The 19211-nt window shown below is 42.5% G+C and overlaps 1 protein-coding gene across 1 annotated transcript in view; it reads right to left on the bottom strand.

The window, feature by feature from the left end:
- Positions 1-4490: 4490 nt before the first annotated feature.
- LOC111153654 (solute carrier family 28 member 3) overlaps positions 4491-19211 on the bottom strand; it is a 56814-nt gene continuing 42093 nt past the window's right edge. The window contains exons 9-18 of the mRNA XM_022512804.1: positions 19108-19188; positions 17577-17657; positions 15178-15303; positions 13397-13527; positions 11865-12033; positions 11258-11455; positions 6886-6967; positions 6061-6159; positions 5702-5822; positions 4491-4617 (exon numbers count right to left, since the gene is read on the bottom strand). Of these exons, the coding sequence (XP_022368512.1) occupies positions 4491-4617; positions 5702-5822; positions 6061-6159; positions 6886-6967; positions 11258-11455; positions 11865-12033; positions 13397-13527; positions 15178-15303; positions 17577-17657; positions 19108-19188 (1215 nt within the window). The remainder of the gene's footprint in view (positions 4618-5701; positions 5823-6060; positions 6160-6885; positions 6968-11257; positions 11456-11864; positions 12034-13396; positions 13528-15177; positions 15304-17576; positions 17658-19107; positions 19189-19211) is intronic.

Here is a 19211-nt window from a genome sequence, read left to right on the forward strand (position 1 = left end):
CCTTCCTGGCACACGGTGTCCTTCAATACCTTCTTTACAAGCATGCCTGGATTGGGAATTGTTCTGTAATTGGAAGTCAGCTTCACTGGGCGAATGCACACCTTAAGCTCCTCACAGTGTCCTACCGGCCTAATTAAGCTACAGAACTATTAAAGCAATTATTTGGGAGCACTTGCAAAATGAATGCATGTTGGTAATCTGCATAGTTATAGAGATCCCACTCAGATCTAAGTGCTTGGGTGTGCCGATTTTACCAATGGGAAAAAAAAAATCGAGCTAAATTTTCCATACCCCAGGACTACAGTCTATTCTTTGCTGAGACTGTAAGGCCTCTGCAGGGTCAGAGAATTTGATTATAACCATAGCTTCTGGATTGGCAACAGAAATGCCATTTCTGGCCCCCTCTCCTTTTACAAGCCAGCAGAAAACAACAGAGAGAATAAGAAGCAGCAAAGCAAACTTTCATCTTGATTAAAAATGGGAAATATTCATATCTGGACCCATAATACTGTGTTTAAAAAAGGTCTTTCGGATTAGTGGAAACTGTACTGGTGTGAAGACAAACATTTCAGATTTCTTGGGCAGTGTAGGCAGAGCGCAGAATTCTTCAAAAGCGATGTCATAGCCTTGACTTGAAACAAGGTCAGGGTGCATAGATCAACATGCTGTCAGCACCGAGTGACCTCAGACCACGATTAAACAAACATATAGGAAGCACACAGACACCCCATCTTTGCCACCTCAGAAAACCATGGGTAGGTGGGTGTAGGATAAACTGAGGGGAACAAACAGCCCCCCAGGTTTTATGTTTGCTGAAGAAGAAGGGAGATGTCACCATGTACCCAAAACTCCACTGAGTAGTTTCACTGGGAGGAAGGAAACTTTCAGCCAGCCCAGAGCCATTCATCATTCTCAGGGGCTTGGCAAGGTTTCTGGACACAAGAGGCCCAAAGTGATCACCTCATTCGTCCGGTCCGCACCCTTACTATTCTTTCTCATATGGTTCAAGAATAACATGCCCTCCTCAGCTCAAGGATAGAAAATATTAAAAAAGAAATCAGCATGGGATTTATGTGAACATGTTGCATTTGAAAAGAAATACCACATATACACACAGAGGTAGAGGAATAAAATACATTAGAAAGATTATATCACAAAACAGGTAAAAATTAAGACAATGTATATTAAGATCAAATACACACACACTCACTTCCGTTCACCTAGGAAACCACCTTATAGAATTGCACTGTCTGAATCGGTAGCTACTAATAATTGAATTATGGAACTATTTCCTATGTGCAACTGAGGAACTAAAATTTTAATTTAAAAACCGATACTCATTTCAGTTTTTGGAAAGCTTTTTAGTGTGTTTGGAACAATTTGGGCACGTGAATTTACTTTGCAACTGTAACTTTTATGAAATCTAAATACAGATCAAGTATTGCCAATGAAAATGTGTCTTAAGATATGCTCTAAGTATAAAATATGTACTAGATTTTAAAGGCTTAGTTCAGTTAAAAAGAATATAAAATAATTTGTTGAAATGATAATATGGTTATAATGGGTGAAATAATATTATTAAAATTAATTTTACGAGTTTCTTTTTAAGTTTTTGAAGTGGCAACTAGAAATTTTTAAATCACATGTGACTTGCAATATATTTCCATCAGATAGCACTGCTATAGAATAAAGCCACCAGTGTGTGAAGTAAGTGGGCAGGTATTATTCAAAGTAGCCAAAACCAAAGCAAAACCCCAAAAAGTGGGTGCTTGTCCTTAGAGGAATGGATAATACATACACATAATATGTCATAGACTATTATGAAGCCTTTGAAAAACACAGCTTTGCCAGTGGACTTGAATATCATGAAGAATTGTTATAGAAGAAAAACAGACTGCAGAGAAATGTGAGTCGTCCCAGAATATCCCAGAATGATAAAACAACCATACCAATCCTCAATAGCATATGTTTATAAAACATGACCTGAGCATGAAAAAAAAAGTACAGAAGGCTATATGTCAGATTATTTAACCTGGGTTACCTGTATGTGGTGGGCCAGGGCCAGGGAAGGGAGGGAAGCGAGTAGAATATACAATGTTTAACTCCCTCCCTCTCCCAGCATATATTATGACTTGGTAGAAATATCCAAGGTATGTTGCCAAGTGAAAAGAAGTTGTACATGATATTTAAGTCGATTCATTCTAGTTCTGTAGAAGCAACAAATCCTCCATGCTCTTATATATGTTTGAAGAAAGGTGTGTGTGTGTGTGTGTGTGTGTGTGTGTGTGTGTGTGTGTGACTTTTTACTAGAAATGGATATTACTTTCTGCAGTTGAAAAAAGAAGGAAACTTAAAAACAGGACAGTAATTATTAAGTTTTCCTTGAAATGAAAGAGCTCAGAGAAGAGCTACAAACTTCCAAAGAACAGTAATTGCAACAGACAGAATTTGAAAATGAGTTGGTTACAGAAGCACATTAGAAATAGCACAGAAATCCTCTTAGAGAGCCTCAAATATAAAATAAAATAGATGTAAAGAATTAAAAAGAGAAAAATGAGTTAGAGAGAGAATAGCCCTGGCAGACCAACGAAAACCAACATGTGAATAACCAGCACCATGGCATGCTATTGTCACAGGCTTTTCTGAAGGTTGACACACAGGACATAGAGAAAAGACATGTAAATATACTTTCCTAAAATAAAATCTAAACATTGGAAGGGCACATGAATTCCAAGAAAATTTGATACAAATGATCAATGGAAATATCCTAGTATATTGTACTTTAGAGAAAAAGCATCCTTTGGGCATTTAACTTCATCCTTCTCCTCTGCTGCCACACACACACACACCAGCTATTTACATATACATTTCAAAAAACTGTGCATGAACAAGAAAGAAAACATAACTAAAATAAGTTACCTAAGGTATTCCAAAACTTTTTCACATTTTTTTTTCTTTCTTGTGAATCACCTTTTGACTCAGTCATTGGTGTTTGTGTTTTCTCACACAATGTGGTCTTTGGGCTATTAAGAGAATTGGTGATGAGCATTTCATTAGAGAGTACCCTGCCATTGTCTCCAGAATTTTCTTTTGACACATGTTATATCTCAGAACCCATTAAGGAAGGTTCTTCTCTGATTCCTACTAAGCAGCTTTGATGCTGATGCTTTCCTGGTCAATGGAAGTATCGGTGGAATGTTTCGGATCTCAACCAGGACTTATTTTTCTTCCTCAAATGGTCTTTAAGTGACTTTTTGACCAAAAGGTAGTGCCATTTTCCAGTCCTGTCAGCTGGAAGAGAAACAAATCCTGCATGAGTAGGCTTTCTGTGATAGAACAGGTTGACTCCTTGAAGGGAGAAATGAATATCATGTATCCATGTACTTTATCGTGTTGTTTCTTCAAAATACTCACTATCCTTCCCTCAGACATGATAATTCATCCATAGCCATTGATATCATGCCTATTTTTTTTTAAAGATTTTATTTATTTATTTGAAACAGAGAGAAAGAGATCACAAGTATGCAGAGAGGCAGGCATAGAGAGAGAGAGGAGAAAGCAGGCTCCCCGCTGAGCAGAGAGCCCGATGCGGGCCTCGATCCCAGGACACTGAGATCATGACCTGAGCTGAAGGCAGAGGCTTAACCCACTGAGCCACCCAGGCGCCCGATATCATGCCTATTATATGATTAGCTTTGGGTAATGGAATGTAGTAGAAGTGAAAGGTCTTTCCTAACAGAAGTTTTAAAAGCATCCCCACCCCCCCCATAGTGGCTGCTGCTTTAGCCTGGGTCCTGGAAGTAGAGGCAACATGAAATACAGCCAGAATTGACCCTCAGTAAGCATAAGGTACAAGGAAAAAATAAACTTGTAAGTCACCAAGGTTTTTGGCTTCTTATTGCAACAAAATTTAGGGTCAGCTGACTGGTATAACTCTCGAAGCATACAGGATTTCAAACTTGGTTTTAGAATGATCTAAATGCTCTCCTAAAAGACTCCTGATTTCTGTAGGACTTCCTCAGGGCAGGCCATGAATGGGTAATAAATGACTGATCCTTCCCCTTGTGAGATTCCTGGCTACTTCAGGTCCAGGGTGAATGCACTGACCTCTCCTGAGATGTTCTGGAAGTGAGTCACTCTGAGTGTGGCTGAGCCGTAGCCCCACTGTTGTGGGCCATCATTGATACCTGCATTCTGGTAACATGTTGTAAAGTTGTAGGGTCAGAAAACATCTTTGGGACTGGAGGCAATAGCCCATCTTGAGATATCACAGTAGTTCTCAGTGGGGACGGGTTTGAGGAAGGGAGGGAAAGAGAGGAGGACAATGCTGGAGATCTGAAAGATTCACTCCCATTTTTCTCTTTCCAGTTAAAGCTGACTCCATGATGGAAATAGCCATCTGTGAAGAATAGTGTTTTGTTTTTTTTTTCCACCCCAAAGCAGGAAATTCAGCATCTGTACCTAGAGTTCCATTGGAGGAGTAGGCGAACTCAAAGTGCATCAGGGATCCAAGTGCAGTTCAGCATTGGCGGAGCCAACAATGTGCAGCAGCCCCTTAAAGAAGACAAGCTGTGGTTTCCTCCTGGGATGATGTCACCAGGGCTGTTGACAGTTGTGCTGGTGGAAAGTAGGATAAAACAGTTAGTTGAGCCTCTGAAGACAGAAACGGTAGATGGGCAGAAGACACATTAAAAATAGCATAGAGTGGGAAGCTGATTTCCTCCCCATTTTCAGGTTAGGGTGGGTTAAGGACAGAGGCCCCAGAGAATTAGTTTTGACTTTCAAATTCTGTCTGGCCTCAAGGACTACCCCCCTTTCTTCCAGAATAAACCAAGAATCAATCCTCATAAAGCACTAGCACATTAAGAAGGGCGGATGGGGTAAGGGGATTGGTTTTGCAGATAGAAAGCGTACAGGGTAGGAGGCGCCAGTATGGGTCATGGGCCCCTGGTGGCCCCTCATGCACTGGAACCCCACTATCACTATCACCATGTTGTCGGGACAGCCTGCATGGCTCAGTGCCCTTAAAAGGGAGGCGGTACCAACTAATTAATTATTGGGCACGAGTTAAGGGCATAGACTTTGGACAGAAAGACGTAAATTTTCTATCTTGATTGTGCTTGTATTCATTCTGCTTGGGAAAGTGGGATAGCCTTCTCAAGGCCTGATTTTATTGAACACCAAAAAGAGCAATAGTTCTTAACTTCTATGGAGGCTTTGGGGTTTAAATGAGCTAGTTCACACCAAAGGCCTATCACAAAGCTGGGGGCATAAGAAATGCTTGTGTAGCACTTGCTAGTTAGTATCATACTTCCTAGTCTCAGCTGAGAGAGGTCAAGATGAAAGGTGGTTTAGAACCATTGCACAAGTTCTTCTTTTTCTCTTTTTAAAAGATTTATGTTTTTATTTGAGAGAGGGGAGTGTGTGAGTGTGAGTGGGGGGAGGGCAGAGGCAGAGGGACAAGGAGACTCCCTGCAGAACAGGGAACCTATTGCGGGGACTCAATCTCATGACCTTGAGATCATGACCCGAGCCAAAGTCAAGAGCCAGAGGCCCAACCGACTGAGCCGCCCACGCACCCCACAAGCTTTTATTATTGAACGCAGAATTATAAAGTTATAAAAATAAGCGGATGGGGTCTATACGCCTAATTTGTTTATTAATAATGGCTACGAAGAAGTCAGACTCAAGAGTCCAATACCTGTTCAGTAGAGTTCGACAACAAGTTACCACATCGGATGTGTTTGCAGGTGGACTGGAGTTGAAGGCATTCTCTAAAAGGTGATAGCAGTCGAGGTCTACGGGGGTGCTGGAGAGTATCCCTGGAAGTGAAATAGAGTGCCCTCCGCTTTAATAACCAACAACATCACCAAGCCCTCCTCCTGTTCTTAGCTTCTTCACTGTGCTCTGCACATTTCACTTTACAATATACACAGCATCTCTGCCTCTCGGCTCCCCGCAGCGGCTGATGCTGCCTCTGCAGGGTGGGGGGCACAGACCCCTGAAAGCTGCTGCTCTGTGGGCTCCAGGACACAGGACACAAGGGACAGCCTGCAGTACCTGCAATGCAGGCTGTCATGAAGCAGGCGACGGTCCCTGCGATCAGCGCTCTCATTGCCCCTGCAGCGATATCGCGTTTTCTGGAAGGAGCCATGGATGCTAGGAGACATGGAAGTAGGAGATTAATGTTGAAGTTATTGATTGGGAATTCCAAATTCCCCACCTCTGAGAACTGTTCTGGGGCTGGGCATCTCAGGTGAGAGACTTTCTTTTTTTTTCAAATTCACTGGGAAAGTCAAGATTCAGGGGCTTCGTGATGAGCTCCACATCCAGAGTTCTCTGGCGGGGGGAAGAAGGGAGGAAATATGTCCACACCAGAAGGTCCAGAAGCTTCCCTTTTCTGCAGAAGAAGCAAGTTCTCCATTTTATTCTAAGTTTCACCACTGTGTCCGGAGGGCACGGCAAGGCAGATGGATCTCAAGGTGGGACGCAAACATCTCCAGCTAGTCATCACCAGCTACTTCCATGCCTATGGTTGACATCACTAACTAATCACAGCATTTCCCTGCTTGCTCTTGGCCTCAGAATCCTTCTCCAGGTGGCCTTTTTAAGTCCACTGGAACTGGCATGCACAGCAAAGTCTATGCGTCATCCCTGGGTAGAGAAGCACTGGTACATTTGAGCAAATTCTTCCTGACGTTAGTTGGGGTTACATAAGAAAACTATATTGTAGAGCAGGAATAAAAAAAAAAAAAGACTTCAAAGCATTTACTACTGTCACAGGACCTTTTTTCCTCCCTGATGCCAATAATGTTACAGAGAAAGATGGAGATTGAAAGTATGTTTATGTCACGTACGTTGTTGAAGAATATTCTTTTCACTTACTGAGTCCACCGATCACTATTCCTAGGGAACCAAAATTAGCAAAGCCACAGAGAGCATAGGTGGCAATTGTCTCCGAACGAATCTGTAAATAAGCACAAACACACAAAAGTATACATGGTGCCACTCAGCTTAGTAAGTCTGACATTCTCCCATCCAAGTACTAACCAGGCCTGACCCTGCTTAGCTTCCGAGATCAGACGAGATCAGGCGCGTTCAGGGTGGTATGGCCGTAGACATCCTAACCAGGCTTCCTTTTCTGACTATGGAATCGATATGGACAAGTGAATGTGCAGTGCATGGTGTCAAACACCTGTTGTTTCCTAGACCACGCCCCCCCCCCTCTTTTTCCATCTTCCCTTGAATTTGGAGAGAGGGAAAGGGGCTGTGCGGATTTGGAGACTCTACAAAGGAGTTGGGACCTCTAGTCTTAGTCTCTACAGATGCTACTTTCTGCCCAATGATAACTCCTAACATTCATGGCCACTTGCTATCATGTGCCAGGCACAGTGCTAGCCCAGGCACAGTGCTAGCCCACTGAGGATATCAGATTGGTCCCAGAAGCTACTCACATTACATTTGTTGGATGAAGGACTTATCTAAGATGTATAAAGAGCTGTTATAATTTGATAATAAGACAAACATCCAATAAAAAATGGCTAAAGAGATTTCACAAAAGACATTTAAATGGCCACAAGCACATGAGAAGGTATTCGACATCATTCGTTTACCAGGGAAATGCAAATCAGAACAATAACGTACCACTACACATCCATGAAAATGGCTAAAAAATGGGCAATACTAAGTGTTGACAAAGATGTGGAACAACGGGAATTCTTGTATGTTGTTGGTGGGAATATAAAGCGACACAGTCTGTACAAAGTACAAACATACTTGGTAGTTTCTTATCAAGTTAATAGACACAGCCAGTCTCACCCAGCAATAACACTCTTTGGAATTTTCCCAGGAGAAATAAAAGCATATGTCCATAACAAGACTGTACTTGAGTATTTATGGCAGCTATACTCATAATACCTTCAAGCTAGAAACAACCCAAATGTCCTGAGACAAATGGATAAACAAATTATGGCTATCCATAAAATAGAATGCTACTCAGCAGTTAGAAGGAAAATGCATGCAACAATGTGAATGCTAAGTGAGTCCATTTGCCTGAAATTTTACAAGCAAAAGTAATCTATAGTGAACGAAAGATCAGGCTGCCTGGGAATGACGGTGTGGGTAGGGGTATTGTTGACTACAACCAGCCATGAGAGAAATTTCCTAGGTGTGATAGAAAAGTTCTATGTAATCACAGAGGATGAGGTTACACAGGTGATACATTTGTCACAACTTGTATATACAACCAAAAAAGGGCCTTTTTTGTATGTAAATTATACTTCAGTGAAAAATAATTATATTAGTAAAAAGGAAACTCTTAGGTATCATAAATAGAGTTCCTTTCATTCTGGCTTTGTTTTGTTTGCCTTTCTTTGGTCTTCAGATCTAACCATCCCTTAGGAGTATTAGGTGGGAGAATGGTCATGGGCAGTAGGAAGATGGGAGATGAATTTGTAGAAGGAAGAGCATGGCCCTCCAGCTCTACTCTGATGGCCTCTTGGTGTTGCTTGGCCCAGATAATTCTTTCTCAGGTTGAGGGGCTGACTACAGGACACTCAAAAGTTTCAGTGGACTTTGTTGTTCACCAGAAACTCACCCAATCTGGCAAAGGTGCCCACACAATTGAGGCAATAATTTTCTTTTCTAAAACCCTGAAAAATCTCTGATTTGGTTTAAAGAACAAACCAGGAAAATATGACATTCAAAATTAGTAGTGCCTTTTTATCCCCCAACTAACTGGATTTTTTAAAAGCTCACATTTGAGACTCAAGTGGCCACATAAATTTTTTTGTTGATTATAAGGCCTCTCTTCTCTTTCATGGTTTTCTCAGAACGCCTTTGTTGATATTTTCAATCAGCGTGCATATAGCAGGCAGGAAAAAAAAATCATGTATTTGAGCAATCTGCTGTTTCTGGAAAAGCTCATCCTCATTCCCAGCGCTCTCTAGTGCTTTTCATTTAGTTCAATTGGCTTTAAAAACAGGCAGGCTTATTAAGAGACCGTGGGGAGGGAGATGGCACAGAGCACTTGAGATTCCTCTTTCCTGTTTCTGGGGATCTGTGGGAAGGGGATACACAGATGTGGCCATGTAGGGTTTTATAATAAGAGGAAAAGGAGGTGAAATGATGCTACTTTGCCTTTTCCCATACATGTGCAAGATTACATGATGAGAACAGCTCCACCACACTGGGAAATGAATAATATATCATATAGCTCTCCTAGCTCCTGAGCAAAGATGCTGTGTGTTCAAGGACAGTCTTCGCAGCACTGCTTCCAATGGCAGGAAATTGGTAACAGTGTCCATCAACAAGAGACTGGTTAAAATACACAATGGTGTGTTCATACTAGAGAATACACTTTCACAGATACCGAGGGAGAAAGGCATCCAAGATATGTTATTACATGCATAGAGCAAAGTTAAGAGCACACTCTGATACAGGGAGAAGAGCTGAGTGGCAGAGAAATAAGGAGGAAGGCTTACTTTTCCCTCTTGCCTTTTTGTACCTTTTGAATTCTGGACCATGATATGTATACATCGAGTGTAAACAAACAAGCATGCAAAGTATTATTTTTATGCTAAGAAAGAAAAGATGACGGAGTAGCAAAGAGCTCATTCTGTGGGCAATGTGCTCCATACATAGTCTGACCTGGACAACACTGGGTTTTGCTTCATAGACACAGATCTTATGCTTCGGTCATGTGGTCCCTTTTCTGGGAGATGCTACGACACTCCCACCACTTGTTGGTGGGTAAAGAAAAATTGCAGGGACTCATCCCCATTTTGTCAACTGGAAATAAGAAATTAGGAAAAACAAAATGCTTTTGCCATTATGACTCAACAGTAGCAGAAACCCTTGGGCTCCTGTCTCCAAATGTCCTCTGTGGGTCTGCCTCTCACTGGGTTCACCCAACCCAAGTCGGCCTTCCTGTTCTGTCTCTATTCTCATAATGACTGTTCACAAACCTGGTTGGCACCCCCAGGATCATGAGCTTGCTTTGCTCATTAAGAAACTACTTTCTCCTGGCAACTGGCACTTGGAGATGGAAAGCAATTCACTTAATTTAGCCCATTGTTTACTTTTGGCAGGGAAGCAGACTGGTTTGTGGTGGCGTCTAAACAATGAAGACATTCGGCCAAGCTCCACTGCATGGCCAGTTGAAGAATAAACATTTGAGAAACAGGAGACCTACAGAGCCACTGTTATCAGATGTATGGGTCAAATGCCTCTGACCATAAACACGAATCAGAACTCTCTTGGAGTCTGCTGTTGTATTTGTAGAATACATAGGAGTAAATTTGCATGTTTGGTCTTTAGGGTACTGGGAGAGATGATCATGGTGTTCAGTGGTAGGCAATCCCAGATTGTTGGGCAGTGTGATTTTCCTCCCCTTTCCTTTTAAAGCCAAATACATGCCCAGAACATTCATTACAAATGGCTTGTTTCAATGAGTAATGGTGGTAGTCCGAAATATTCCCCATTTCCCTAAGAGTTTCCATGTGTGTAACCATTCTGTTTTTCACGAAGGGAAAAGCTGGAGACTTGGCTGTTAAATATGACCTAGGTCATGGCTTCACCTGAGTTCTCTTATCCCATTCAAGGCCAAGCAGACATGGGCATCTCCTTGGAGCCCACTGACCTGAAGTGCTAGTTAGTTATAGGATGCTTGTCCAGAAAGTTCAGACCATAAGCCAAGCTCTTCTCTTTCCTCACCCACTTGGAGAGGAGCAGTTGTGTCTCCCTATTTCTTTAGGATGTCCAGGCACTATCTTGCCTTTGGGCAGTTTCTCAGAGTCCACAGAATTTCTAAAACTGGAAGGAAGAGAACTTCAAGATTAGAAAATGAGCCCATGAGGGCAGAGGCCTCATCTCTTGTTCAATGCTGTGACCTCCATGCATATGTGTATTGTACATAGAAGGCATGTAGCAAATATTTGTTCACTGATTGATTCCAGACCCAGCTCCTAGGACTCCAGGTTTGGATCTACGGCTCTCAAGAGTCAATGATCACAGTAGGAAGGATTAGCTGTGTTGACACTCACACAGACACAGGCATGTGGATTAATTCAACATAATGGAAAATTAGGAGGTGCTATGTTCATTCACTATGGTTCCCTGAGATCAGGGATTTTTGTTCTGTTTTGTTCTCTGACGTATCCCCAAGTGCCTAGCCTGCTACACAGAAGAACCTGTGACTATTTGATGAATGTATGTATGTGACAAAGAAGTGTGTTCTGAAATCAATGTGTTTACTCACCGACATATATTGCTGCACGCCATCTACAAATTTGGGTCCGGCCTCCTTTCTTAAACGGATCAATTCTGAGAGGTGCTCATAAGCCACAAATTCATTGAAAAATGTCTTATAGCCTATGAGTTTGGCAACCATAAAGCTGTCTTGCCAGTCTATTCCCATCATGAAGGAAAAGGGCATGAAGATGTAGGAGCATATTATCTACAAAACCCAAAAATAGATACTTTATTAGAGTGGTGATTTGCTTCTGGTTTTTCTGCCTTACTGTTGTGACAGATTTTTCCCAACCTCTCTGTGTCTCCTTGAAGCATAGAACTCCCTTCACATCGCCTTTCCAATCTCCACCCATTAGGAGTCAAGCTGGCATCTGAGTCATTTGAGAGAACCTGGATACCTGGCATGAGGTCAGTCATTCTCTCCTGAAGGTTGATAGGACATGGAGGGGGTAAAGGCAGTGGTGGGAAGATACATGAGAGGTGTGTGCATTATGTAAGAGTATACTACATACAGGTGGTTAGGGAAGGCAATTCACAGATCTACTTTTTTTTTTTTTTTTTTTAAACAAAGATAGGCAGAAACAAAATGGAGGAGAGACATGATAGCATTATACCTCAAAACTCAGTTGAGGGTAGTCAAACATGTTTCCCAACCAGGACAGGGCCGCATTCACAAAAGACAACAGGGACAGGAAGGCAATCAGGTTCACAGCTATGTTTGCCACCAGGGAGATGGATGAAGATGCTCCCTGTGTTGCGGCTTCTAGGAGGTTCTTTGAATCGCTTTATCAAAAAACAGCAATTTCAGAATTATCAAGGTGTTGTCAGTGAATGGACATCACAGGTGTAGAATCATCATAATCAGAGCTCATTTGGTTAGAAACAGAAACTGTCAGCCTCCTGCCTCGATCAAAATACCTAAATTCCATCAAATCATGATGCCATTTATAATTGGTGAGTGTAGGTGATGGCAAATGGGTGTCTAACCATTCTACTACTCTGTTAATTAGGGGGGATTTATAATGAAAAATTTGGGAAATGATACAAATATTATAGGTTTTGGGGCAGCTGGTTGGCTCAGTGGGTTAAGCCTCTGCCTTTGGCTCAGGTCATGATCTCAGGGTCGTGGGATCGAGACCCGCATCGGGCTCTCTGCTCAGCAGGGAGCCTGCTTCCCCTTCTCTCTCTCTGCCTGCCTCTCTGCCTACTTGTGATCACTGTCTGTCAAATAAATAAATAAAATCTTTAAAAAAATATTATAGGTTTTAAAAATTATATTAAGGTAGCTACCAGAAAATATTTATAAAATATTCATGGTATAAGCCCTAGTAATTCAAAGGAGGCCTGAATATCTATCACCTCTTGAAGAAGTGGGATGTCACCATCACCTTTGAGCACTTCCCCTTCCCTAATCTTATTTTCTTTTCTTCAATCTCAGAGGTATCTGTCTCCCTAGAAGTTGCTTATCGTTCCCTTTCTTTTCATTTTTCCTCCATGAGGGTGTGCCTAAATAATACGTTGTGTAGGTTTGCACATTTGCTTAACTTTGTAAGTGGAAGCACACATATCCCATACGTGTATTCTTCCACAACTTGCTTTTCACTGACTGCAGCTACATACAAACAAGGGATAAAACTCAGCAACATGCTCGTTGATGGATTCTGTTACTGAACTAGATTCTTTTGACTATCCTAAACCCCTTCATCTTTTTCACCCCTTTTTCTCTTTTTTTTGCACAGGGCAAAAGAAAAGGAATTGATGAGGGGTTAAAGATACCTATATCACACCTTCATTCTCCCTCTTATATAAGAAACTTCCAGAAATGGTTGTCCCATGGCTCTCCAATGGTCGTGAATCAGGGCTCAATAAACACTACACTATATTTTACATGAAGCATCTACATTGAACTGCTCAGGAAGTGCACTGACATTCAAGTATTTAGGAAGATTTTCAAGTATTAAAAAGGGATTTTCTTTGGAAGTCTCGTGAAGTCTAAAAGTCACTGAGAAATTAAATTTACCTTAATACCATGATTCACTCTGCTCTCCAATTATCAACGTTTTGCTGTGCTTTGAATCTGGATTCCCCCACCCCCGTCCCGCCTCAGCCGACTCCCCAGCTGGTATGAATTAGATGTCCCACTTACCCACTTTCCATTTTCATGGCATTCTTGAGGGTTATTTTAGGTGTTTCTGTCTCAGGCCAAAAGAGTTTAGCCACAGCCAACGATGCAGGTGCAGACATGACTGAGGCAGTTAACAGGTGGGAGGGTGAAACCTGTAATTTCAGGAGAAAGAAGGTCAACTGAGGTTTAGCTTTTCTGTCAAGTTCAGGATGAACAGCCCAAAAGCCCTACAGGGGAAGAGAAGGGTAGAATTGAGCCCTATGCCAGAAAAGTGTTTCTTTGGAGGCTTGGAAGCACTCAGTGAACCAAGTCGGCATCACCTTGAGAGTCAGAGGGAGGAGGGAGGAATTGGTGTTAATTGACCACATCTTTAGGTGAGAAGCTCAAAACCAAAATCTAATCATTTCAGAAGAGAATTAATCCTGTGTAAGAACTTCCAGATTCCTCTACCTCTCTGTGGACCTTCTGAATGTTTAAATAGTCCCTAAAGCCCATATTTCATCACATCATCAGTGTAGACAGGGGGAGTATCTGGGGATGCAGGCACAGACACACCCCTCCCTGTCTTCCTTTCACTCTCCTGAAATCCGTGGTGCCCTTATATAATATTCATTTATCCAGAGTCCCTTTAATCTGTAAGAGATTTCTGCTTCCCTCACTGTGGACCTGCTTAAACTCTCTTCCCTTTCCTCCCTACATCCTTATTTTGTTTTGGGATTCCCTTCCCTGTATTTTCAGAATGGCAGTATCTGGATTTCCTCCCCCACTCCCTTGCAGCCAGCACATTTCTGCCGGCAGAATTCCTACAGTGGTGGCGGAGTGGACCATCTGTGGATCCAGACAAGCTGCTATTCCTGAGATCTCTGTCACCTTTTTAATCTTCTCTCTTCCTCGTGGTTGGCTCTCAGAGGACTGGATGAGGCGGAGGGATGAAACTCACCTATCTGGTAAGAACTGCTAGTCACCTGGGCCCACAGCTGTGTGTTCTTCCATTTCTCCACTGGGGGAGAAGCTTAGAAGTTTAGAAGCTTAGAAGAGCTTAGAAGCTCTTTGCTTGGGCAAGAGCATCAGTTAACGATGGTCTGCTGTGCTGGGCCACAGACGACCAGCTCTCCAACTGGGTTGTATGTTAGAATATACAGGAAGAGTTTTTAAAGAAACAATGCTGCTTAGGTCTCACTCCAAGAGATTCTGGCTTAATTACTCTGCAGTATGGGTCTGGGCATTAGGGTTTTTAAAAGTTCCCAGATGATTCTAATATGCAGTAAGTTTTGGGAACCACTGCTCCAAAGCACAGGTCAAAAAACTTTTTCTGTGAAGGGGCAGAGAGTAAATATTTTTGGCTTTTTCAGGCCACAGTTACCCAACTTGTAGCATGAAGGCTGCCATACAGAAATGAATAGAAGGAGCTGGTTTCCAGTGAAACTTTAGTTACAAAAGGGGGAGCAATTTAGTTTGACCCATGAGCCATACTTTGCTGAATCCTGGTCTTGACTGCTTCTACTAGCGACAGTGATAGTGTTTTTTGCTGTTGTTGCTGTTTTACATATTTAAGTGTTCAGCCACAGTGACCTCATAATACGATTTCATTCTGCCACAGTCGGATCTAATTCACATTTGGGTGGCAGGGATTTGAAAATGAAGTCACAAAGCCCCTCAGGTTACTCCACTCAAATGCCAAAGGAAGGGTGAAGGACACTGTTTTGCCTCCTTTTCTGGCAGCAGTGGTAAAGAAAAGACAGAGATAAAGCAGCAAAGAAATAAGAGGTTGAATTTCCATAATTTTCCATAAATATCCTTACCCCAAAAGAAATGTATGCACCTAAGACACTTCCAGCAATGGTAGAGAACCCAGCGGTCATGATTGCGTGGAGTTCAGACTTGGTGACGTGTGGTAAGTATGGTCGAACTAGCAGTGGAGACTCTGTCTGGAAGCAAAGGAAGACCAGATTAAATGTTCCTTTTTAAACCTTAGGAGGGTTTGCCAATCTACTCAAGATTCTTTTTTTTTTTTTTTTTTTTTTTTTTGTTAAAGTGGAACCCGATGTGGGGCTCAAACTTGAACCCTGAGATAAAGATCTGAGCTGAGACCAAGAGTTGGACACCCAACTGACTGAGCCACCCAGGTTCCCCAAGATTCCATTTTCTAAAGCAGTATTTCTTTCTTTCTTTTTAAAGATTTATTTCTTTATTCCAGAGAGAGGGAGAGAGAGAGAGAGAGGACACAAGCAGGAGGGGCAGAGGGAGAGGGAGAGAGAATCTCAAACAGACTCATGACAAGCACAGAGCCTGATGCAGGACTCAATCCCACCACCCTGAGATCACCACCTGAGCCAAAACCAAGAGTTGGACTTAAAGTAGTATTTCTAAGTGTGAACCACAGACAGCTCTATCAGCATCACCTGGGAACTTGGTAGACGTGCAAATTCTCAGACTTACAGATTCAGAAACTCTGGGAATGGGACCAGCAATCGTGTTTGAACAAGCCTTCCAGGTGGTTCTGATGCATGTTCATTTGATAACCCACACCATTAATGTCTGGGTCACTGAACTCCACGTCAGTGTGCATATAGAGTCATGTGTCAAGTCTGCAAAGTCTGTAAGGCCAGTCCGTATAAGGTCCCACCAGCCTAGGATTAGAGTCTGATGGCCAGATACTCTTTTCTAAGGTTGGAATACTATTGCTGGAGTAACTGCCCTGGCCTTCTGAACTGGAGATTTCCCATCTTCCAGGTTCTTCTTGACAGACCATATACCTCTTTGCTTACACCACATGGACATAGAGACGCAAGTATAAAAAAAATACCAGCAAGAACAAGGACAGGTGTCTGCAGGCACTTTCCTAATTGGTAATCAGACACCCCACTCTTCCCCTTGGGTGGAAAGGAATTAGAGTGCAGTTGTAAAGGGCTTGAGTCCCATTAAGGAGGACAGGCGGCCTGCGACGTGGAGCTCTCCATAAATAATAGCTGTACTTTTAGCATATTAAGTTATCAAATTGAGCATCACAGAAGCATGTGTGCAATTTTACAATTTTCCCCTCATTATTTGTAATTGTTCTATAAGATTGAATGTGTTGAGCTTCACTTCATGGACTAAATAGAAACTCAGTACATAAGCCCTCTTACCCCGCAGGTAGGAGTAATCAAGTCAAGAAGGTGTTCTAATTAGTCCTGAGAGATTTTATGGCTATAATTATCACGATTTCAACTCCTAGGGAAGGAAGTATGGGCCCCGCCCTAAAGACTGTCCTCCAGGCTTGCAAGTTGGGCTTACCCATAAGGCTCAGCCTGCCTGGAGCAGCTGTAAGCCTCGGATTTGGAGTTGGAGTTGGAACTGTGCCTTTCTCTGGGTGACTTGAATTTTGCTTCAAATCCAATTTCCTTGGGTAGTGGTGCTGGCAAGCATTCACACGTTTCCTGGGTGTGATTCCATTTTGCCTGAAGCTACCTATTCTGAGTGGCGAGGATGATTACGATCTCTTCCTTATCCACCCCTTAGGAAGGCTGCTGTTTTGAAGGACACCCCTTGGCTTCATATTTCCTTGCTTAAGTAGGCTTCAGGCAAAACACTTATCCGTGTGATGGATCAGGAAGATGAAAATGCTTTTGCTCATCAGCATCTTTCTTCAGGCCCAGCTAAGACAGACCGTTGGCCTGTTCAGACAAGTTGAGAATAATCTCCAGTATTTATACAGCCACAGGGTCATTGGTGGAAAGCCTTTCTTGGCCTCTTCCATTTCCACAAGCATTATACCACAGAAAATGAGGCTGCCTGTTATATCTCTGCAGCTTCTGGGTAAGTGGTGAACTCCATTTGAGTGGGTGACCCTCTAGCCTCCGGAGGAGGGGTTGGAGACGTCAGCAATTCAGTCAGCTCACAAAAGACTGGTTGAGAATCTACACAGGAGAAGCCCGGCGCTTTGATAAAACGATTCCACCTTTCCTCCTCTCCATAAACTTTCAAGAACCCAAATTTGACACTAGTGCACTGGGACACTTGGTAGGGAGCTCTCTCATACACTCTTTCTCTCTCTCTCTGGAATCTGGACATTGTCAGTGCTGGGGGTTCCCTATTTTGACACCCTACCCCTGACACTAAAAAACAATAACACCGTTATGTTACTTATTCTGCTTTCTAGGAAAAGTATACATTTCAACAGGTGTTTTGTTTTTGGTTTTTTTTTGAGATTACAACTTACCTGTCCGACGAATATATTGCCAGCAGCAACTACGGATTCAATAGGAGATGATCCCATAGTAACTAGCATTATCCATCCAACCTAAAGAGGTAAAGGGATAAAGTCAGGGAAGAGCTCTTTGTATACACAATACTTCAAAATAGGGATGAAAGTCTTTGGAGGAAAATGCCTTCCACCATTGTTGGCAGGCCTGTGATGGTGCTAAGAGTGAGTGTACCGTTATCTAGTCTACAGAGCGGATGCATCCAGTCCTCCTATGTGAATAGTAGGGCTGAATCATTGTATATATTTTGAATTCATACATTCAATAAGCAAACAATTGTCTACTGAAACATTGTATAAGAGTAATAAATCATAGTAATCGCTAACAGTCATGATAAGATTCACTGCATTCCAAGCACTGTTTTATGCTCTTGATCCAGGGAACACATTTAATTATCATAATAGCCCTTTGAAGGAGGTCCCATAATCATGGCCATCTTATAGAATAGGAATCCAAGGCACAGAACAGCTTAGTTATTTTGTCTAAGATCACCCAGCTAATAAGCAGTGGGATGTAGTTGAGGTTTGGCCTTTTCTACTGAACTCTCAAATGAACATGGTTGATGGTCCCCTTTCTGCACTGGCCCTTCCAACTAGAGACTGTGGTGTCCGCTTCAGGATGGGGACCTTCTGTTGCATTCTCTCCTTCCTTTCTGCTTAGATGTGAGCACAGAAATGAATGCTGAATGTTGAAGTCAACAATCAGAAAATTATGGGCCCTGGCACATTCTTGCTGACATTCTGAATTTTGCTGGTGTTCTGGTTTCTCTCTCTCTCACTCTCCCTGTCTTGCTCTCTCCCTCCTTCCTTCTATTTTATGTATTTACAAGGATCAAAGGAGGGCTATGGCTGTGTCCAAACTCTGTATGCACTACCTGGCTCATGTGTGCAATCAAACTAACTCACACATTTCCTCATGTTCTGATTTAACACGAATGTACCAGGACTGACAGTTGCTGGGGTGGCAGGGATGAGATGAACTTTTCAGACTTTTAGTTTTTTTTAATTTGTGTGTGCTTATCAAACTCCTTCAGAAACACAAAGCAGCTTCCCCTTCTTGCTTGGATCCTCTGGCAACTCCTAGAACAAGAGCCTCCACTTTTGCAATGTCCCGAGGAGAAGGAGGGACTCTGTGTAAGGCTCAGGGAACACAGCCAGGTTGAAGGAAGGATGCTGTTCTCCCCATGGGCATGTGCTCTGCTGGAGTCAATGGTTCAAGATATAATTACTAAGGTTTTAGGAAGATAGCCAGGAACCACTGATGGCGAGTTAAAGCCCCGTTAGAAGTCCCTAAGGTGAAATTGCCTCTAGGGCCCCATGTGGGATTTTTTGGTTTGGGTCTAATAACTTGGGATGGAAGAGGAGGTGGTGGTGAATCTTGGTACAAACAGTAAGGCTGTTCGAGAAAACCCGGATAAAAGGCATTTAAGACTTTGTCCCTAAAATTGCCTCCGTACACTTGTCATCCAATCTCTACAAGTCCCGGTACCTTTCTAATGATCCACTGCATCAGGCCAAGATAGTAGAGCATGGACATCACGGTGCTGAAGAAAATCACGATTGGCAGGACCTGGGGAGCAAGGTGAGGGCATG

The sequence above is a fragment of the Enhydra lutris genome, unplaced genomic scaffold (genome assembly GCF_002288905.1).
Source record: "Enhydra lutris kenyoni isolate GAN:26980312 unplaced genomic scaffold, ASM228890v2 scaffoldscaffold33, whole genome shotgun sequence".
Lineage (NCBI taxonomy): Eukaryota > Metazoa > Chordata > Mammalia > Carnivora > Mustelidae > Enhydra > Enhydra lutris.